General features: G+C 40.1%; 3 protein-coding genes across 5 annotated transcripts in view; all 3 read left to right on the top strand.

Annotated features, from left to right (window-relative positions):
- The first annotated feature begins 2,296 nt into the window (after positions 1-2,296).
- bbs7 (Bardet-Biedl syndrome 7) lies at positions 2,297-11,385 on the top strand. Of its 2 annotated transcripts, none has more exons than XM_050042112.1 (19): positions 2,297-2,774; positions 4,051-4,116; positions 4,229-4,291; positions 4,383-4,558; positions 4,666-4,852; positions 5,018-5,090; positions 5,184-5,291; positions 5,408-5,538; positions 6,609-6,693; positions 6,881-6,983; positions 7,215-7,407; positions 7,548-7,622; positions 7,733-7,798; positions 7,969-8,108; positions 9,131-9,295; positions 9,412-9,521; positions 10,310-10,413; positions 10,600-10,723; positions 10,938-11,385. In XM_050042112.1, the coding sequence occupies exons 1-19, from the start codon at positions 2,739-2,741 to the stop codon at positions 11,069-11,071; spliced, it is 2,139 nt and encodes a 712-aa protein (XP_049898069.1). In that variant the 5' UTR covers positions 2,297-2,738; the 3' UTR covers positions 11,072-11,385. The 2 variants fall into 2 exon arrangements, with proteins under 2 accessions (XP_049898069.1, XP_049898068.1); XM_050042111.1 differs by having other exon boundaries at positions 7,730-7,798; positions 10,938-11,384.
- Positions 11,386-13,630: 2,245 nt separating this feature from the next.
- On the top strand, positions 13,631-20,095 carry ccna2 (cyclin A2). Of its 2 annotated transcripts, XM_050042516.1 has the most exons (9): positions 13,631-13,716; positions 13,829-14,277; positions 14,989-15,247; positions 15,415-15,521; positions 15,685-15,908; positions 16,012-16,216; positions 16,327-16,440; positions 16,642-16,775; positions 16,882-20,095. In XM_050042516.1, the coding sequence occupies exons 2-9, from the start codon at positions 14,056-14,058 to the stop codon at positions 16,931-16,933; spliced, it is 1,317 nt and encodes a 438-aa protein (XP_049898473.1). In that variant the 5' UTR covers positions 13,631-13,716; positions 13,829-14,055; the 3' UTR covers positions 16,934-20,095. The 2 variants fall into 2 exon arrangements, with proteins under 2 accessions (XP_049898473.1, XP_049898472.1); XM_050042515.1 differs by having other exon boundaries at positions 13,634-14,277.
- A 158-nt stretch (positions 20,096-20,253) lies between these two features.
- Positions 20,254-23,114, top strand: part of anxa5a (annexin A5a) — a 55,710-nt gene continuing 52,849 nt past the window's right edge. The window contains exon 1 of the mRNA XM_050042517.1: positions 20,254-20,538. The gene's annotated coding sequence lies outside the window, so the exon portion shown is untranslated. The remainder of the gene's footprint in view (positions 20,539-23,114) is intronic.

The following is a 23,114-nucleotide window of genomic DNA, read 5'->3' as shown; positions in this document are numbered from 1 at the left end:
CAAACCGAAGTATGCCTGCAGGTGTACTCGGTCCAGGTCAGTCCAGGTGGTGCCAAACACACGTCGCCCCTCCAGGTTGGTCATGTCCAGCACGATATTTTCAATGGACGGTGTTATAAACAGCTCAAATGCGGACTTTATTGTGTCGACACGTGACACTGCATAAAGTGTCGGACCTGGCTGACCTCTTAGTCTCTCTGCTCTGTACATCCCCCGTTTAACACTGGGAGGCTCTGCAGACCACTCCATGTTTCCATCCTTTGATTTAAAGTTATCATTCGCAGGTTTCTCTCTTATATCTTCATCGATCAAGTTCTCCTCTTCATCGGTGGACGCGTAATCCGGATCTTGCTCGGTGTTGTCCTCTACCTCCGACACCTCTTCGTCTATTTCTGCAGGCTCCTTCTGATTACACTCTTCCTCAGCGAGATTCCAGATCAGTTCAAGAGAATCTGTTGCAGTGTCGCACTCCTCCATTGTGTTGTCTTTTCTGCACGATGATAACAAATGCTAATAGACTGTAAAATATGCCGCGAAAGCTGAGGAAGAGCCTGGCTACAGGAACCCAGAGGTTTTTTTCTCCCAACTTTATTGAACACACGTATAGGACATAGGATCGGATGTATAGAAACCGCATGTTGTAAAAAAAGAAAAAAGAAAGAAAAATGTTACAGTCAGACTGATAAAATAAATAAATACATAAAACAAAACAGAGACAGTATTTTAAAATCATTCAGTAGACAAATAACCAAATATTATATTATAATGCATGGTGGATACATTTTTATTATTATTATTCGTGTGTTCCTGCGCTAGACTAAAAAAAACAATCTGTCTCTCAAAAAAGTATTTAAATATGGGATGATTTGGTATATATGAAATTTACCGAGCAGGATCATGAGGATTATCATAAAGGGAAGCTCACGTGACGTCACGTCCATATAGGACGCCCCACCTGGAGGGCAAACAATGCTTTCCCCTGGTGGGATTTTTCCATTGGCCTGTACTGTTAAGCAGTCGAGCCCCGTGCCGCATGTTCTCCCGTGTCAGCGTGGGTTTCTTTACCAGGGAGTCCAAAGACCTGCAGGTTAGGTTAACTGGTGACTCTAAATTGTCCATAGGTGTGAAGCATGAATGGTGTTTGTCTCTATAGCCTCTGACAGGTTATGATATACAGAAATAATTGGAACCAGCAAGGCATAAACCAGCACTGTTGGTTAATTGATAAAATAATGAATTTTATATGCAAACGGTGTAGTGTGGAACCACCCATGTTATTTTGGGGCAAGCAGATGAAAGAACAAAACAGCTTTCTGATTAAAAACGTTTAATAAAGTGTCAAATTCCACTCCAGGACAACAGGGAGGTTAAACTAACAACATGAGGGCTTTCCCATTCAGTCCAATAGGCTTTATTTGCATGACCATTGACGTGTTGCCAAAACAATTGAAGCACAGTGAATGAAATTAACAACTGTATGAACCTACGTGAAAAACAGTCTTAGTACAGTAAGATAGGTAATTAGTTAACAAAATAGAATAATGTATATACAGTACTTATATATATATATTCAGATTCAGATTAATAAAGTATTCTGAATCTGAATCTGAATATAGACATACATATCTTCAATGTTTTTTGGGGGAGCTTTTCCTTACCCGCTGTGAGGGTCTAAAGGACAGAGGGATGTCGTATGCTGTAAAACCCTCTGAGGCAAATTGTGATTTGTGATATTAGGCTTTATAAATAAAATTTAAATTGATATGTCTCAAATATGTTTACCTGAAAACACGTTTTGTGTATTTGTGTGTTAAGAAAACTACAACAACAACAACAACCATGGATTAGGGTAGTAAATAACTTCTCTTTAAGAAGTTTAGTGACCTAATCAAGAGTTTTAACTAATTCTTCCAGTGGGTCAAACTGGGTTTAGTCCAAGGCAACTATAAAATAAGAAAAGTTTCATTGGTTTAATTTTAGTATCTGCGTTTATGTGTGAGGAAAAACTTGACCAAGATCAACACAATATTGAGAACAAAATCCAAGTTTTTGTTTCCTAATCAAGCACAAAATTTGACTGTCTTAACTGTCAAGGCTGACAAAAGTCGTCAACTCCTGTTAAATCATTTTCACCGACTCTCCGACTTGTTCAAGTGAATTTTCCAATCAGAAATTCACATTTCCCATTATTCTGACACTACATGAACACAGTGAGAGCGTCTTTGCGAGATGACCAATCAGAACACAGCTTCAATCTTGACGTTCAGTCTCGTCCAATGGCATCACAGCTTGTTGCGGCAGCAGCGTTGCCAACGACAACGGGTACTGCGTTCATCTGGTCCTGGGTGTTTCAGAGATCCTGCCTAACGTTCACTAATATTCGCGTTAAAAGACATTAAAATCCCGGTTAAAACATATACAAACAGTTATTCATTTCCGCTGTTGTGACGTCGCTCTGTAGCTTTTGTTAAAGCGAAGAAGACATTTGGCCTGCGAATAAATCGTGTTAGCCAATTAGCTTGCTAGCTAACGTTAGCACGTAGAGCTAATCTCATTGCTTTAGATAATCCCAGTCTCTCTTCGCCTTTATTGTCGCCTTTAAATCGGATGGAAAGTTGTGAACAGCAGAAAGTGGACTGTAACTAATGACCCCTGTAGTTTTGTGACCTGATAACCTACGTGGAGGAACTGCTCCATACTTTCGTCCTCTAAGAGAAGACACCCAGTGAAGACAGACGATGGAGATCCATCTTAATCGAGTGGATTATATTCAGGTAACACCAAGTACAGACGGTAATGTGTTTGGTTTAAGATGCTCTTTTATGTCTTTAATTCTGACATTGAATTTTGACTGTCAATTGTTGTTATAATACAGTTAAATTAGATTCAGTTTGATTGCCATGACACTGAGTACAGTTTAGCATCTAACCAGAAGTGCAAAGAGCAGTTGAGTAATGTACATACGCCTAGTGATAACGAGTTATAAACAGGCTTGATAACAAACAATAAAGGGTAGATATGAATTCAATAGATACTTATGATAATGCATCTCTACCTGGTCACAAGCCCCTCAATCAGCTATTAAACCCATCATATAATTCTATATCCAGACAGTAAAGATTATGGGCAAGAAACAATGAGGTGGCCCCATTGTCACATCTTGAAAAAACACATTATGTTAATTTTTGAAAGCCTTATAAGCTATTCTAACTCAAAGCTTATTTTTAAATGCTTACACAGCCATTCTCCCTCTCTGTTTAATATGTTACAAGACACCAGCACACTAGTAGAGACAACACACTGATTTCAACAGACAGTAACTGTCACATTGCATTATGCAAAACCTAATTTGGACAGCCAGTTTTCTTTGTTAAAGGAGCAAAACTATGGCACTGTCTACCAACTGAATTGAAAATGCAACACAATTTTCATGTTTTTAATAGAGGTATTAAATCATGGTTAAAAGAGGAAACACATTGATCTCACACTTAACATCAAAGTAGACACACCAGTGGTTTGTTTTTTGTATGGGTATATTTCTGTTCATGGATTTGGGGATGGGTTATGTGTGTTTATTTATGGATGTGTCCTTGTGGATATATTGTGGTATTTGTTAATGTATGTTGTGTATTGAATTGCTGATGTTTTTTATGTGTACGTTCTCGTCAATGCTTTTTCTTTTTTAATATTTTGATATTTAAAAGCCTCCTGTGGACAGGTGATGCAAATTAGCTTTTTGCTACAAACATTAAACACAGCACATCTGGTTCTTGTGCATAAATATACAACTCTAATGCTACTGTGATGTTCACATCAAATAAACTAAACTAGAAAACCCAGAAACTAAACTATAAGTAGTATGAACAGATATATGAGCAGATGTTATACACAATTAACAGCTGGACGATATGAACACAGTGTTACACTATAGATCTGACATGTGCTGTATAGACAGTGGTCTAAATATGAATTATCTATAAGACACAGTGGACAGTAGTATGAACTGTATGTGTATGTTAGGGCCTAATTGCCTCTGCTTTGTCCTCACAGGTTGGTGTGACATCCCAGAAAACAATGAGGCTGCTTCCAGCACTGGGAAAAAAGGCAACCCAAAAGGTAAAATCTGTCAGACAAATGCCTGTGACTCATCAGGACTTATTAGAGTTTGATGCAGTGTGTTGTATTTTTAATTACATACTAAAGCATCATGGTTGTGTCTTTGTTTCAGGTTGCTGTTGCTGATCATGATGGTATACTGACATGTTTTGGGATGAAGAAGGGAGAAGCAGTGGTGAGTGTCCTCAACTTATCATACAGCCAGTTTGATCTCAGTGTGTTGAATTTCAGTTTCTAACAGAAGAAAGTTGACTCTTCTCTTTCAGCCCGTGTTTAAAACACTTCCTGGGCAGAAAATAGCCAGAATGGACCTTGGAGGAGCTGCAGGAACACCTCAGGAGAAGATCTTCGTTTGCTCTGGTTCTCAGGTCCGAGGATTTACCAAGAAAGGCAAACAGTTCCTCACCTTTGACGCCAACCTTACTGAGAGCATTAACGCCATGTAGGAAACACATCTGATCTTTTCAGTTGGCTTACACTGCTTTATTAAGTCATGCAGAACTGTGTGATTTTCACTGTGCTGAGTGATGTTGGTCGTCTCTTTTCCAGGCACGTCTCAGGCGCTGACCTCTTTGTGTGTGCAAGTTACATCTACAACCATTACTGTGACTGCAAGGACCAAGACTACTACCTCTCCGGAGACAAAATCAATGACATCACATGTTTGTCCTCAGAAAACCTGACTCGCCTCATCCCAGTCCTGGCCTGCCAAGATCGGGTTCTCAGAGTCCTGCAGGTAGACTACTTATACTGTTCTAATATTGATACACTAAGTTGTTCTACCTCAAACAATTATGTTAGATTTATTACTCTGTGTGTTATTTTTTTGTGTGTGTGTGTGTGTGTGACTCTGTGTGTTATTTTTTTGTGTGTGTGTGTGTGTGTGTGTGTGTGTGTGTAGGGGTCTGAGCTCGCCTATGACATTGAAGTCCCTGGCCCTCCATCTGTCTTGGAACAGTACAACAAAGATGGAGGCAAGTTTTGTGCTGTGTGTGCTGGGAACAATAAGACATGTGACTGCCTTATACAGCTCAGATCTGACATAACATCAGTGACTTCCTTTACAGGAGAGGAAATCCTCTACGGAACAACAGATGGCAAAATAGGATTGGTCCAGATCGATGAGTCCTCAGCTGCGACCAAATGGGAGATTGACAATGACAAAAAGAAAGGAGGTATGTTGTGTACATGATCATGTGAAGGTTTTGCACGTTTAAACCAATTGAATACAAATTAGTAATATATAAGTTAATATATAATCTTAGATTTACACTTGTCTGTCTCCCCTCAGGAATTCTTTGCATTGACACTCATGACATTATTGGAGACGGAGTGAACGACATCCTGGTGGGCAGGGATGACGGGACAGTTGAGGTCTATGGTTTCGACAGCACCAATGGGCCCACGTTACGCTTTGAGCATGTGAGTTTATGCCCAGCACAACTCACCAAATATGGAGAATCTACTATTCCGATTTATATCCCACTTGGCTCAAATGCTGTAAATTCCAATCAGATTACAATTTATATATTGTAATGTTTAGCCACAGATTCATATATGAGTTTATTGACCATGCAGCCACACTCTGCTGCATTCACACTGTGCAGCTCCATCTTAGAAAATCCAAACCTGCTTTTTCATACTGAAGTCTATTCAAGCCAGTGTCTCTGAACATTATAAGAAAACAGTAGCTTACATTTTTATGCCCTTTGATAGTATTAGTTATATTCTTCCCTGTGCATTAATACATTACTGAAGTTTTCTGAGATGCCCAAGCCCATTGTCATTTTGTGTATTAAGCCCAGTTCAGACGAAATAATCAGGACAAGAAAAGTTGCAGCAGTGTGAACTGGCCGGTCTGAGCTCGGCTCGAGCCATCTGATGGTGTCACCTGTAACTCCGCTGGTCAAATTGCTAGCGGCTGGTTTTAGAACATAAAGCATGTCACCTGTTTCCTCAGCCAGTTGGCTTGAAGTGAAGTCTGCCGGTCAAGTCAAAATGACCGCAGACGGCGTGTTCGCCTGCTGCTGCAGGTGCTCCGTCCCTGCTGAGCCCTCTGTTTCTGTCCTCATGGTGTGCCGTTGTCCAATGGTGGATCGCTGCTGCTGCTCGCTGTATGTGCATTTGCCCCCTCACACACACATTCTCACTGACTGATTAATTGCCGCTGCTTACTTATATATTTTGTGGCATATATATTATGAACATAGTCCATCTGATGCTCGTTTTGTTTCATCACTACTACAGATGCAGCTGTAGCCATTATCTCACTATCACTATCCTCATTCGTATTTTAAGAAGCTACAAATTATATTCAGCCACAAAATAAGCCTGAAAAGCTGCAAATCAGAACAGGAGTACAGAGAGTTGTTGCATAGAGATACACTGTCTCATCTAGTTGTATTGGTGTGAACCTGCAGGTTTTTAGAACGTTTTAGAGGATTGATACTGATGATTGATGGCCAAAGTTTCCTGTCTTTTTTTGGCTTCAGGTGTTGTCAGAGAGCGTCACTTCAATCCAGGGTGGCTGTGTGGGGAAGGAGTCTTACGATGAGGTCTTGACTGCTACTTACACAGGTTAGATGAAAAAATTAAAAACAGTGCATCTAGTGTTCCCACATTTTCTGTCAGAGAAGGAAATGTGTCTGTTATCTGTCAAACCATCCATCTGTCTGCAGTACTTCATACTTGATTAGAGATGTATCGTTCTCTCTGGGACTGTCTCACATGTAGTATGGGTTACCACTGTCACTACCTTTTTCAGGATGGGTGACAGGTTTGACCACTGAGCCCCAGAAGGCTGAGGCCGGCCCTGGAGACGAGGTCAGGATGAGTAAGGAGACCCAGTCCAAAGTGGAGGCACTCAGGTACCAGCAAAAAGTGCTTCATTCCTCACTATACAGTTTGTACTTCTACCTTTAATGTGATTATCTTACTATGTAAGGCTGAGTGTCCAGAGTCCCAGCTTCATTTTTCAAGTGTTCCTGTAGCGACTTCTTGATACTACCACAAGCTGCAGAGAGGCTGACACAGGGAACAATCAGCACCTGTGTGATGCGCCATTCAAAATCAAGACAAATCTTATTGTTCCCCTTCAGGGCAGAGCTGGAGCAGCTGCAGGTCAAAGTCCTGCAGGGCCGTGAGCAGTACCAGCAGACCTCCCAGTCGAGCACAGCCGTCTCTGCTGTGCCCGTCTTCAGCATCAATGACAAGTTCACCCTCTGCCAGGATGATGCCAGCTACAGCCTCACTCTGGAGGTGCAGACTGCCATCGACAATCTGCTGCTCCAGGTCAGCTCATTATTAAACCACCGCTGTTACAGCCTCTGATGCCTGAAGTCTCTCCTAAAAATGAATAGATCATACTGTAAATCCCATTATGGAGACATGAACATTCAAAAATGTATGTTAAAGATAAATCTCCTGTGCAGAGTGACGTCCCCATAGACCTGCTGGATGTGGATAAGAATTCAGCTGTTGTCAGTTTCAGTGAATGTGATTCAGAGGTGAGCTGTGGGAACTCTTTCTTTTTCACAAAATGAATACACTTCACAAATAAAGTCATGAGTCTGCTGCTGCTCCCGGAGGTCTGACTCTCTTATTTTGTCTCCAGCAGCCTAATGGAAACTTCCTCCTAGCCACGTACAGATGCCAGGCTAACACTACAAGACTCGAGCTCAAGGTAACACCACACATTTACTCATACAACACCATTGTGGACCTTCCTTTGTGTAATTATGAGTAACAGAGAGCACTCGGCTGTTTCTTGTACCACTCGTCTTTTTCATTTCTTTGTGTTCGATGATGCACAGCAGGAAAATAATGTTTCATCCATAATGACTGTTGTCGTAGGTGAGATCCATCGAGGGACAGTATGGGACCCTGCAGGCTTACATTACCCCCAGACTGCAACCCAAGACATGCCAGGTCCGACAGTACCAGATCAAACCCCTGTCCCTCCACCAGCGGACACACAGCATCGACCAAGACAGGTGATGACTTCAGTTAGAAAATCTAAACTGGATTGAATCTAAATGTTAGAGGCCATACACATGCTGTATTTTTTGCACCCTGAATCAATGTAGAAGCACGGCAGGTGCGCTCAAACGCCTGAGCGATGCTGTCGCAGCACGCACGTGTTCCTGAGCACCTATTTTTCTGGGCGCAACGGCTGTGCCCTGAGATAAACTGAGTTCAACCACTGGAACGCAGTAGTGTGCACTGCATGTCATGTGACAAGGACCAACCAATCACGGCTGGTAGATTTCTTTCCCTTCTTCCATAAATATCAGTCTGTGATAAATATGGAGGAGAAGTTGCTCATGTTAGTGCAGGGCTGCAGAGCTTTACATCTGTCCCACAGACAACAGGCCTACACATAATGTGCCAGGAAGAAGATCAGCTCTGCACTCAGAATTTCAGGTTGATAGTGTATGATACAGTGCATGTTCAGGGTGCTTATCAACCTCAGATGCAACCTGTTGCTGAACTCTTGAAAGCTGGCACAGAAAAGACAAAAGAGAAGCACCCAGCGTGTGATCTTGCATTTTCCAGGTGGTTAAAGATGCAGCATGTGTACGGGAACTTAAATTGACAAGCTACGGACATGGATTCACATTGGATTAAGATCACAGGTGACATTTGCAATTACTACAAATTGCTAGAGCTCCCCAGGTAATACTAGGCCTGTGCGAACAGGGCTTTAGTCTGATTGTAGGCATTATAATATAAACAGTCAATATCACATAAAGTTGTACTGAAAATAGTATTTAATTGTTACATTTTATTAAAGAAAACCTTAAAAACACCGCCCCACACCAAAAGCTGGATTAGTCATCCCAGTAAAGATCCATCTTTAAAAGACTCCTCTAAAATATTAATGCCAACAGGTTGCTGAGAAGTTTTGTTTTGAACGATTTGTCATAAAAATGCAATCATGTGGTTTTATCTACTCACGATTATGATTTTACAGAACATCTTTGTCTCTTACTTTGTCTCTCTGTCTGTCCTGCAGGCCCATGAACAGGCTCAGTCTGGTGGGACAGTTCAGTTTTGCTGAGATTCACTCCTGGGTGGTTTTCTGTTTGCCAGAGGTGCCTGAGAAAACACCAGCAGGAGAGAGCATCACTTTCTATTTCCACAACACTTTTCTTGGGACACAGCTTGAAGCCACCTACTGGTAAATACAGGCACATAATAGAGAGGCTCTTCTAGGATTACATATACATCTGTAGAGATTATGAGATAACTGACAACTGTTGTTTTGTTTTGTTTCATTTTGTTTTGTAATTTTAGCAAAGGGGAGGGTCACTTCAGGTCAGACAACATCTCTACCATCTCCATACTGAGTGATGTTCTCTCTAAAGAAGCCACCAAGAGGAAAATCAACCTGAACATTTCATATGGTAGGTGGATTATCACTATCACAAGTAAATTAAATCCCATCCTTCTCCTGGATGATGGTCTCTGCAGGGCTTATTTTAGGATGAGTTGGGGACAGTTTGACAATCTGGCATCAGAAAAACAGGAGGTGCTCAGCAAAGCAAAGGCAACGAGCAAAACGCCTCACTGTCATTGAAAAGCATTAATAATAATAACTTTATTTATATAGCACCTTTAAAAACAGAGTTTACAAAGTGCTTTGACAAACAAAGCAAAAAGCGGAATACTCAGGGGCGAATAACAAGAAAAAGTCAGGCAAAACAGAGGCAAGATCAAATTGAATAAAACGAGAAAAATAGAGGGCAAAGCCATGAAAATTAATTTAACACACAAATGTCACGGTAAAGGCAAATGAGAGTAAGACCAAAAGGATGACATATATAAATGAATAAATACAAATAAAAGAATGACGACATTTTCTCAAGACTTGATTATTGTAAGATCGCCTGGGTCTGGCCCCTAGCTACATATCAGAAATGTTGACCCCATATGAGCCAGCTCGCAGCCTTAGATCCCCGGGTGGGGGAGTCTTGGCCGTTCCAAAGTTGAGGCTGCGAGCTGGCTCATATGGGGTCAACATTTCTGATATGTAGCTAGGGGGCAGACCCAGGCGATCTTACAATAATCAAGTCTTGAGAAAATGAATGCATGAATGACTTTTTCCAGGTCTGAGGTCTGGCATTACAATAAGCCGCCCCAGGCTGCTAAAACGCACTCAGTCTAAGCGGGGCTTGTTTGGTTTATCTCCCAGATATCGATGATGACTCTGTGAGCCACACTCTGAAGATGATCCATCCAAAGCTGGAGTACCAGCTGTTGTTGGCTAGAAAGGTTCAGCTTATTGACGCACTTAAAGTAAGTATCAGTTAATCGTGTCCACTCAGAAACTGAATCGTCTTTGTTTCCCACAAGCTGCCTTTTGTTTAACGCTGCAGGTTCTCAGTCATTCTCTCTGGGCTGTTGAAAGGCTTTTTGGAAGTTCATATGTTCTTCACTTACTTACCTCCACCCCACCTCCTTTCTGATTTTTGTGATTGGTAGGAGCTTCAGGTTCACGAGGGGAACGCTGACTTCCTCATCCCGGAGTATCGTGACATCTTGGATGACTCCACTAATCTCCTCGAGGAGTACAAGAAGCAGCCAGCGCATCTTGAGAGGCTTTATGGTGCTGTATTATCACTGCGTTACCATAGCTTTTATCTGATTTTCCTTCCTCTTCTCTATGTATCTTTATTCATTTTTTATATTTGTCATTCATTGCTCAAGTCGTGAGACAGGAGCTCTGTTACCCAAAAGTACTTTTTTTCTTTATGAGCCTGACTTTATAAAGTAGAGCTTGTTGTCTGGCTGTAACTAATATTACTTTGTCTCTCCTGTAGGAATGATCACAGACCTCTTCATCGACAAATTCAAGTTCAAAGGCCAGAATGTGAAAACCAAGGTGTCCTCGCTGCTGGAGATACTTGATAATTATGACTTAAATTCTCTGTTAGACTTTTTCAACGAGGCGTGAGATCACATGTAGATCAGAGGGTGTTTATTTAATGTCTTTGAGCGTCTCTATCTGTGCTATTTTTGTATTGTAAATACAAAGGTTTTGTTTTACGATAGTCTGTAGCAGTGTCAGTGTCATGTTGTCATTTAGATACTGTTTGCCCTAATTATGGTGTATAATATATTTAATATTTATAATATATTTTGATAGCATTAAAAGGTGGTAATTAATAAACCACTTCAAAGTTGCAAAATTTCAGTGACCAAATAAACCAGTTCCACAGAATGTGTGTTTTTATATGATATCTGTCATAGCACAGTGAGACCCTCCACTTGAAATAAAGATTAGAGCTTATTTATAACCATTGTAAGATTTGTCATTCAAGGGGCTGATGCAAAGTGTAGTGAACAAATATGACTGAGAATATTAAATTCTACTGAAAGGAAAAGCTCCGATGATACCACGAGCCATATGTGACAAATGTTGAGTTTTTTATTTTCTGTGTTTTAACAGAACATGCTCAAGTTGTCTGCAATGGTTTGATTGGTAAATTTAAGTCAATACTGTGCTTGTTTTCTTTATATTTTTATCCTCTTGACACTTAATTGAAGCACCAAAAAAAAAGTTGGCACAGCAACTGCATTTTCTCAAGTACTTTATTTGAGTATTTGATGCAGTGTCAAAGATTAAACCACCTAACACTTTACAAGGTAGGCAAAATGATCCCCACCTGAACCAACAATTAACATTAAAATGCTAATAATATATAATAATATATCAGAGACAGAGGTTATGCTGCATAATAAGCATTTTAAATGCATTTTGGTTATAATTTGTTGCTATATTTAAGTGATATTTTGAATATAGGACTTCTGTGTGTATTATTATGTTGTAGTATTTCTGCTTTTACCAAAGAAGGGGATGTAAGGAGCTGAATTGTTCTATGCTGACAAAATATGAATTGACTGCATTTATTAGTCAAATAACTACCAAATAACCAAAAATATTTCAGAGTACCTTGCATTGCTAATAATGTTTTTCATCTATGGCTGGAGCTAATTAAATAACCAAACAGATGTGTTTGTACTGTCTGCATCTGTGAAGTAAACCAGTGGTGAAATCTAATTACATTTACTCAAGTACTGTATTTGATTACAAATTTGAGGTATCCATTTTATGCAACTTTATACTTCCATATTGGAAGCTAATATTGTCATTTTTGCACCACTACATTTAGTAGTTACTCTGCAGATTTAGATTATTAATACAAAATATAAAACAACTCATAAATGATGATGTATTGTTATAGATTAAGACACCCAGCAGTATATAAAGTAATTTAAATTAGCTCTGCCTTTACCAGCTGCAACATTAAAGTGATGCAGCCCAAATATCACAGACAGGTTATGCTGCATAATAAGCACATTTTTGCTTATAATACTTAACTTCAGTTAAGTAATATTTTGAATACAAAACTTTTATTTGTATCTTTATGTTGTGGTATTGCTGCTTTTACTAAAATAGAGGAAGCAAAGGATCTGAAATCTTGTTCCACCACTGACAAAAGATGAAAAGACTATAACTACCAAATAACCAGAGATATTTAAGAGAGTATGATGTGTTGCTAATAGTGTTTGCCTGTTGAATCATCTGTGGTTGGAGCCATTTAAATTCCCAACAGGTGTGTTTGTACTGTCTGCATCTGTGACGTAAACCAGTGGTGAAATGTAGGTAAGTACATTTACTCAAGTACTGTATTTAATAACCATTTTGAAGTACTTGTACTTTACTTCAGTTTTCCATTTCATGCAACTTTAAACTTCTACTCATCTACATTGTGGAGGCCAGTACTGTGGGGTTAGTAGTTTGGGTTTTAACATATCTGGGGAAAACTGCACTCTCATACTCTGCACCTTGGACATGGAACAATCTTCAAAAAGATCTAAAATCAAAAACACTTATATCCATATAAAAATTTAAGGGCATTATGAAGAATGTTGTGATCGAGACGTGCTTGTTTTTCTTGAGAGGCCACTATGTTTGAATAGTTGTTGTTTTAGTGTGGATTTTTGTGGTCTCAATGGGACTTCCTGGTTCAATAAAATAAATAAAAACTACTTTTTGCTCCACTACTATTTATAGTTACCTTTCATATTCAGATTATTAATACAAAATATAAATTAACTAATACATTCTAATTTATTACAGATTAAGACACCCAGCAGCATATAAAGTAATTTAAATGAGCTCTAACTTTATTGGCTGCAACATTAAAGTGATGAGCCTACACAATAATGCAGTACTTTTACATTTTAAGTATTTATTGCTGCTAATACTTATTTTGAGTACAGTACTTTTACTCGTTGTTACAACTAATACTTAAGTAAAAGCTCTGAGTGCTCGACATCATCCCCGAGCAGCTGTTCCTCCCAAACCTTTGTCCATATGCGACTATACGTTTAAATGTGTCAAACCGGTTTTGAATTTGCAATCAAGCGAAGATTGCGCTCTTCCGGCTCCCGTACAACTGATGCGTCACCGCCGGTGGGGCCTGTGATTGGCCCATTTCAATCCTCGCGGGCTACTTGAACTGAGAGAAAGCAACATCTTGATCTCTGCATGTTTCTGTGTAAATGGACCGAGGCTAGCTGGCTTGTGTGCAGGTTGGTAGTAAACTCCGCAACTCACGAGTATGGCGACTTAAAAACACCTTTAACCTTTCTGTAGACTTATACCGCCGTCTTTGCTTTTGTGTTTGTCTGCTGTTTATTTTAGCACCGCAGTTCCAGGAGTCGTTGCCATCTCAACTGCTTAATTTTGACTGTGAGCGATTCCTCCTCAGCAAGTTAGCCGCTAATGCTAGCCTCCATATAAACGTCCATAACTTATGTGATCATTTCAAACTCGTCTTTAATATATCTTGTTTGCACGAGAGCGCACTCGAGCTCTAGTGTCCAAGTAGAGCGAGAGAAGACGGGTTTTTGTGTGTGTGAGGGGGAAACATGTCAGGAGCTAACAGAGGACAGGGAAGCGCGGCTAGTGAGATTCACAACCAAGAGAATATGCAGTCAAGACTGAGAGGCTCGCTGAAAGCCAGAGCTGCTGCTGCTTCAAACGAGAACCAGGAAAACCTTCCACCGAAACAAGCGGCCAACAGAACCGTCCTGGGAGCCCTGCCGACCAACCAGCGGAGCAAAACCCAGAACCAGCGCGGCACCAAGCAGGTCAGTTACATAGCTCGGCTAGCTCGAGCTAGTGTTTGCTAACGATGACTGTAACGAAGCTGGGTGCTATTGTAGTTTTTGGAGGCAACTCCTTTCAGCTACCTTGTTGCCAGCTAACGTAACTCTCATGTCGGTACTCACTGCCATTGATAACCTTCTTTATTAATGTTTCAACTTGCCTATGTATTTAAATGTAGCTATAAATGTAGCTACCTCTGTTACCCTGATTGTCCGCCATTTTAATATCACCATCAGTGCTACACTTTATACATTCACTGCAGTATTCAACGGCTTTAATTAGACACTCCAGACATGTGTAGTGATTTATTTTAATTTTCTGCTTTGTGCATGTGTTCTCCCGCCTTCCCTAGTGACAGACACAATTTAGGTATTGCATAAAACACCCAAAACTACTGACATCTTAAATGCAGGTTCCTAAAATGGAATGCAAACAGATTAAAGTGTTAAATGTAACTCTCGTGCCTTAATTACTTTTAATACAAAATAAACTGCCTCTTTGTTTCCTACAAAAGGCACCACTTTGCTCTATCCCCATGGTTATTTTCTTTAACACATGAACATTTAATAGTATTGTTTGTGTAATATTAGGAACTATAATTGTCATATGGGGTGTTTTCTTGCTGCTTTACTGCAAAACATTCTTCTTGTGGGACAATAAACAAATGAATAGACCCTGTTTTCTGCTTCCAGGAGTCATCGCAGCCCCTGTCCTGCAAAAATGAAGATTTTGGCAGAACCTGCTCAGAGAAGCCCTCAGCCAAGCAGCCCTCGTTCCAGATCCACGTGGACGAGCCCGATGGAGCCTGCACCAAGAAGCCACAGCAGGTGGTCGAAGCTGTCAAATCCAAGCCCATCCCTGAAGATTCTCCCCTCACAATCAATGCTGTGGCACGGCTCCGACAGCCCCTGGCCACCATCGACATGCCATCAGCAATGGATGTCAGCTTTGGTGGGTTGTGAATACGTGATTCATAACACAAAAAATGACAAATGGCCTTTATAATTTTGTTAATTTACAATCTCAAGCTTTTATTCTTTCTAGAAAGTGTAGATGAAGACTATAATTTCTTTGTGTAATGAGGTAACTGTGCTAAATGTTAACCTTTTGTTGCTCAGACTCTCCCATGGACATGTCTGTGGTTGAAGGGGAGGAAAAACAAGTCAATGTAAATGAGGTCCCAGAATATGCTGCTGAAATCCACGCCTACCTGAAGGAGATGGAGGTGAGAAATTCAGTGAAATACTAACTGCACCTTGCCTCTAAAATTCTTTCAGCTGTGTCATGCAGGTTATAACATTACTTCATATTGGCTTTTTAGAAATGCATTAGTCTGAATGTTGTCTGCATGTAGATTTCTTCAGTAACGTACTTTTGATGCGCCACAGGTAAAAACCAGGCCGAAAGCAGGCTACATGAAGAAGCAGCCTGACATCACCAACAGCATGAGGGCCATCCTGGTGGACTGGCTGGTCGAGGTCGGAGAAGAGTACAAGCTCCAGAATGAGACACTTTATCTGGCTGTAAACTACATCGATCGCTTCCTCTCTTCCATGTCTGTCCTGAGGGGGAAGCTTCAGCTGGTCGGGACTGCTGCCATGCTGTTGGCTTCGTATGTAGCCAAGATTTATATTCAGTCTGTTCAGCTTACAATGCATATGTTAGAACCTGCCTTTCCTTCTGTGTAAACTGACCATTTAAATGTTCACATGCAGGAAATTTGAAGAGATCTACCCCCCTGAGGTGGCAGAGTTTGTTTACATCACAGACGACACCTACACCAAGAAGCAAGTGTTGAGAATGGAGCATCTGGTGCTTAAAGTGCTCTCCTTTGATCTGGCAGCACCAACCATTAACCAGTTTCTCACCCAGTACTTCCTCCACCATTCGGTTAACAAACAGGTGGAGAGCCTGGCAATGGTGAGCTTATAGGACAGTGTTTATACATTTGGTTATGCCATGTGGACACTTGTATCAAAACATTTTATGGCAAAAATCTATAACTAATCTTTTTTTTTTTTTTTTTTTAGTACCTTGGGGAGCTCAGTCTTGTTGATTCAGATCCCTTTTTGAAGTACCTCCCATCACAGACGGCTGCAGCGGCCTACGTCTTGGCCAACAACACAGTGACTGGTGGCTCATGGGTAAGTCTGAGGTGGAATAGACCTGAGATTGAGCCATTTTGCATTTTAAATATCTGTTTGTGCAAGCTTCTGTCAAAGCCTTACATGGTGTCTGCAGGGCCTTAAAATCTTAATGACCTAATTCAGTTTCATAAATATTGGGCTTAAAGTATTGCTAATGTGTGCAAACAAGCATATTGACTCCAGTCGTTTCCTCCTCAGCCCAAGTCCTTGACGGAGATGTCTGGCTACTCCCTAGAAGATCTGATGCCATGCGTCGAAGATCTGCACCGCACATACCTCAGTGCTCCTCAGCATGCGCAGCAGTCTGTTCGGGAGAAGTACAAGGGCCCCAAGTAAGTAGGCTGCTACTAAACTTTAATTATTAGTAGCTTTACATTGACTTTATGTGACATTTCTGCAATCTGGCATACATGTACTGAAACACAGTTTCTTTTCCAGGTACTCTGAAGTTTCCCTCATTGATGCTCCGGCTAAACTGCTGTTGAACTAACATCCTTCCCCCTCTCCCCTTGTCCATGTAGAGTTTTGTACACCTGTCGGTCAATTTTTTTTAATTTTTTTGTCACGATTTCAAAGGACATGGTCTGCTCTTCTTGGAGTAGCACAATGTTTAGAGGTTTTTTTTATTTTTTTTAAAAAAAGGTATTTTTATATGCTTAATCCTGACATTCATACCAGACGCTACAGTTGGTTGATCAAGCAATTTTAATGTTGACTTTTAATCGCAGACAAAATCACCATCCTGTACATTCTGCTTTGAGCTACAGTGTTTCAAACTCTAATAGACCTGTGAACATACTCAATCCCAGAACCTGTTTTGAAAAGGTTGAATCAAGCAGTTATTGTTGCTGACCTCATGGGATGCAGATTAAAGTACATTTTGTCTGTAATGGAGTCAGCTGTCTCATTACACTGGTGTCTTTTGAAGTTAACAGCTTTTAAAAGCACCATCTGCACTGTAAAATATGGCTCTTGTAAATAAAATTCATTTAAAGTAAGACTGTTTCCATTTTATGGTCACATTGGACTCTTGGGGGCAGCAGAGGACCAGTTTTGGTTCTTCATGGTTTCTCCACATTACATGAGTGTTTGGAAACTTAAATTTTAACATAACAGTGATTCTGTTAAGGTCTGAAAATCATAATAAATGTGCACAAAATCTCTACTTGCCTAGAAGGGTCAAATAGGGTCTTGATTGAGCTTACTTTAAATTTCATGCCTGTGATGGATTATTGATCTAGAGTGCCTCACCTTATGTGCATCTAATTACCCTGGCATATGAGGCTATAAATCTAAGCTGTTGCTGAACACTGAAGGCTAAACTGTTCTATCGACGCGAAGGGACAGTGAATTATGAAGGTAATTTGCTCAAGTATTAAAGTAACAGGCTTTAGAACTGGTTCGTTTTCTGACATTGCATTGTTAAAATCTGAATGGTAATTTTTGTTAATGGAATATATCTCTTACTTTAGTAATTTAGTTTCAGCCTTGATGCTCAGTGCAGAGGATTCACTGTCTGCTAGCTAGGGCCGCAGCTAACAATTTTCACAATCTGTCAATTTAATGATTTATTTAGTTGTTTGGTCTATAACATCTCAAAATTTTGTAAAATGGTAGCCAGTGTTTCCCAAAGCTCAAGATGTCATTCTCAAATGTCCTGTTTTGCTCACAACCCAAAGATATTCAGTTTGTCAGAGGGGTAAAGAAACAAATATTCACATTTAAGAAGCTGGAATCAGAATTGCAACTTTAAAAAGTACTAAATCATCAAATTAGTTGGTGATTAATTTAATAATTGACAGCTAATTAATTAAATTTTGCAGCTCTATTGCTAGCTAGCTGTCACTGTATCCTGGACCACAATGGGAAGTGCAAATTCAATTTAAAAGTGGCCATTTAACCAAGATTTCGCGACATGGATGAAACTGGTACAAGGCAATGAGGGTCTGAGTACTTTATTCAAACAGCTTTTCAAAACTTGGCATAATGGAATTCAAGTCAGTGGGAGCAGGAAACAAAATTGCCCAGAAAACCTGCCAATGAATGCAAGATATTGCACAAAAGTCTTGTTTTATGTTACAAACATCGGAACATACTGTCATGGAAAACCTGGAAAAGTCATAACATTTCAAAATCACATTTTCTAATATTGGAAAAGTCATGGAATTGTGACTGGTATCTTCCATGGATAACCTACCATGTCTCGTAATGGCAAATTTATTTTCTGCCACTGACGTAACGTTGCTCCAATATGTATAGATGTGACTTTTACTATTATGTATGCTTCTTTATTCTCTCCCATGTCAGATGGTTGTATATATTAAATAGAATTTGAATCTGATATATTTAAAAAGAACACTGCGCAAGTTTGTAAAAAAATAAACATCTTTTAACATGGGTCCTTGAAAAGTTTTGAAATGTAGTACATGAAAATGTGTGGGAACCCTGTACAATTAACGTTTGGGGAAACCGTGCCCTTTTCTGAGTAGCCGATGGCGGATCATGTTTTATTTTAATTTGAGTGGCATTTAAAAAGCTTAAACCTAAGGAATTTAAAATTGATATTCATATTTTTCAATGAAATCTTTGCAGTAGCATATTAATTAACATATTACCTGAAGTTAATTGTTACCAAAAGTAAAAATACTGAATGAGTAGTCAGTATGATTCTGAAAAGTATGAGTATACAGAGAAATGGAAGTATAAAGACATGCATGGTAAACAAAGGTTTCTCTCATTTGTTAGCATGTAATTATCAATCAGGTCGATAACATGATAGGATTTTTTTTTTTTTTTTTTTTTTTCGTCTCATTCATCGGTGCTTTGGTTTTCCTCAGTGAAAGTGAAGTAAAAGCAGCCAGTGGCGTTGAAGGCATCTCTCCCTCTCCCCCTCTCTCCCTCTCTCTCACTAATGATAAATTGGGAGGCTGGCTTTGTGCGAGGAGTCTGACAGGAGAGGGGAAGCACAGCCCAGCTGCAGAAAGCTTTCCACCATTTCATCTCAGGAGAATGGACAGCTCAGACCAGGTTTGCCTTGCCCCTGGAAACACATACTTGTGACTAACTGGAGGGATAAACCATGGGAACAGATGGGAATTCTATAACATAGCCTCAATCAGCTGGATACCTGTTTGAACAATGGCTCCTGCAGCTACAGCACAGCATCTGTGTAACCCCTGAGAAGATCCAAGTGTGGGAAAAGAGCTGTTTTTGTACTGGAAGAGGTGGGAAAGGGAAGGCGGGTTGCTGCCTAACCCCATGCCTGCCCCCAGAAAATTTCTGGTGGCGTCCACCTCGCTGCCCCTGGCACTGGGCTGGGGCTGGAACCTGAGCTTGTACGTGGGGATGCTCATCGGACTCCTCATGCTCATGCTGCTTCTTCTCTGGATGCTCCTCAAGCAGCTGAGTAACTCGGTGGGGAAATCCATGCTGCAGCCCGGTCGCTCTTTCAGGCAGCCTTGCTTGGAGCAGAGGTTTCAGCACGTGTTGTGAAAAATGGGGACAAATTCTGCCACTGCCAGGACTGAGGCTTGTTGGAGTGTTTTACAGAGTCATGTAAGAAAATGACTTTAAAAACTGATTTGTTTTGGACTCAAGTGCTTATACTCCCTCTCAAAATAATAAAACCTGCTCATGTTTGTTCTTATAGAAACCACTGTCTGTTCTTTTTAACAGCTTTCTATGTTTCAATTACATGATCTCCCTGACATGCACGAAACAGGCCATCGTATCTGTATTATTCTGAGTAATTAACACTATTGTTCTTATGCAACAGCTATTTCTTTTCATCCCTCACAGCAGAGCTCAAACATCTAAATTGCTGCGTAAAAGCACAAGCCAAGATTAAATCTGCATCTTGATTCATGCTGATTAAAGCAATGCATTCAGGAGGGCAATTTGCACTCCTCTCATCTCATTGGTGGACTGGGAAGAGGGATATTGAGGATATGCCGCCAGTGAAGAATATGAAAGGAGCCGTGTGCCGCTGGGTGTCTCAACCCCTGTGTCCATGTAAGGGGGCAAAGTTAATGAGACCCTTGAGGCAAAAGGATAATATCAACTAGAGGACCCCACAGGCGTAGTACTACTACTCAGGTATTTATAAGAGGTTACAAAATACACATCCAGGGGTGTTTGACCCTTCTCACTCAGTATACTCTGTAACTTTGAGTCTTTTAATTTTATTTTTCTTCAATCATTAGTGGCCAGGCTGTCTTTGATTGAATAGTCTGAGAGGAATCAATAGGCTGGTAGCCCTGAGGGGAACATGTTAATTACGCCTCGACAGTTGATTTCCTCATAGAGCAGCACAATAACACAAACATGGTTCAGACAGAGTGCTTCAGGATGTGATGCCTCAGCATAGCTAACATTTCCCAGGGGGTGCAAACAGTTTATACAGGGGAGGAAACCAACTTTAATCAAAGCTATTAAATTAAATATTCCTTCTCCTCATTTTGTGTGATGTACCTGATCAGTTCATTTGGAGACATCTGGGGTGTTTTGCATATTCTGTTTAAAGAACAGTTTGACATGTTGGGAACTTATTTGTTTTCTTGTTGAAAGTTAGATAAGAAGATTGATGCCATTCTGAAGCCAGTAGCCATTTTAATTAGTTTAACATAAAGACTGGAAATAGGGGAAACAGCTAGCCTGGCTCTGAAACAAAATCCACCTACCATCATCTGCAAAGCTTGCCATTTTTTAATCCATACAAAAACTGAAGAGTAAACATGTTAGTTTGAGAATTTTGTTAGCTTCAGGCAGAGCTACAAGGCTTTTTCATCTGTATTTGTGCTAAGCTAACCTGGCTCTGGCTTCAAATTAAGCGTTTAGATATGATAGTGGTGTCAATCTCATTTAATTCTTGGCAAGAAATCAAAGTTTGTCCACCTACTAGCACCTTTCAAACTCACCAATTAACAATTAATTGTATTTAATCCAACAAAAACTTAAGTATAACATGACAATTTGAGAATTTTGTTAGCTTCAAACAGACATAGGATAGCTTTTTCCTCCCTTCTCAGCTTTTGTGCTAAGCTAACAAGCTACTGGCTCTAGCTTCATATTAAGCATAGATATGATAATGTTATCAATCTCATTAAATTTTTGGCATGCAATTTAAGTGTTTTCACCTCCCAGCTTATCTAAAGCTCACAATTAACAAGTTCCTTTGTTTAACCCAACCAAAACTAAAGTGTAAACATGGCAATTTGAGAATTTTGTTAGCTTCAGACTACGATAGCTTTGTCCACTGTTTTTGTGCTAAGCTAACCAGCTGCTGGCTCTAGCTTCATATTTAGCATACAGATATAATAGTGGTATCAATCCCATTCGTTCTTGGCAAGAAATCAAAGTGTATCCACCTCTCAGCTTATCTATAGCTCGCAATTAACAAGTTACTTTGTTTAATCCAACAAAAACATGACAAAATAAGACACTTTGTTAGCTTCGGACAGCTAGGATAGTTTTTTCCTCTGTGCTAAGCTAACGAGCTGCTGGCTCTAGCTTCATATTTAGCATACGATACGATAGTGGTATCAATCTCATGTAATTCTTGGCAAGAAATAAAGTGTGTCCATCTACTAGCAACTCCTAACCTCACCAATTAACAAACTCTTTCTTAAGCCAACGAAAATGTAAGTGTAGACATTTTGTTAGCTTCAGACAGAGCCAGGGTAGCTTTTTCCAGTTTTTGTGCTAAGCTAACTAGCTGCTGTCTCTAGCTTCATATTTAGCACACAGATATGATAATGGTATCAATCTCAACTAATGGGGTATTCCAGGAATGAGTCCTTAAACCTAGAAATAAATTAGCATTTTAGCACTCCTATTTCCCTTGTCTCAAAGTTAATGAGTTTTTAGTTAGATGCCTGAAACAAGACTGAGGTTAACACAAGCTTAACAAACTTTCGTGTTTTGTACTGCAACATAAAATATGTCAGAAAATACCCTACTAATAAATCTTGAAGCTTTTACATTTTCTTTAAAAAAAAAAGGCAGTTGCTAACAAGTGGCTAAATGAGTCTACAGAACATTTTCGCACTGAACATGGCTTTGCAGCAGCAACAGGTGATGTAAGTCGTGCAACAGTGTAGTTGGTTTAAAGCCTGACATTAGCTTTTTACCACTGATGATTGCATTGAGACTTTGAAAAACATAAAACGGGTGTTTATTTGTTAAGATTATCTTGCGGAATGAAATGTTTGTTTGCCACAGAGTTTATTTTCTGCAATAATCCAATGTCAAAAATCCCATAGGTTTTTTGACAACGGAACCAGGGCAAAGCTAACCTCTGCATCGACCTACAAAAAAATGTCATGTCTGGGGCACTCTGAAAACGCTTCAATATCTCCCTACTATTCAAACCAGGATATCTTTAGAGTTTTCTCACAGGTTATTTCTGACTAATAAGAGTTTCTTCCCTTTAGCAAGAGACCTGCAGATGAGGTCTGATACTGTGGACAGATCCCATGACTGCATGTTTGTCACCTCTGTTGTTGAGCTGAAATTTGTCCTCTGGCGCTGCTTGACCATCTGTGGCTTCTCAAACCTCCAATAACAAAGACACTGCCATATGTCTCTGAATCCAGCACCCAGCCTAAACATGAAAAGAGTCACAGCTGCCTCTGAGCCAGTATCCTTGGTGTTGCAGATCCCTGCTGAGTTCA

The sequence above is a fragment of the Epinephelus moara genome, chromosome 4 (assembly GCF_006386435.1).
Source record: "Epinephelus moara isolate mb chromosome 4, YSFRI_EMoa_1.0, whole genome shotgun sequence".
Taxonomy (NCBI): Eukaryota; Metazoa; Chordata; class Actinopteri; order Perciformes; family Serranidae; genus Epinephelus; species Epinephelus moara.
The sequence above is the reverse complement of the archived record's forward strand: the minus strand, read 5'-3'. Positions and strand labels throughout refer to the sequence as shown.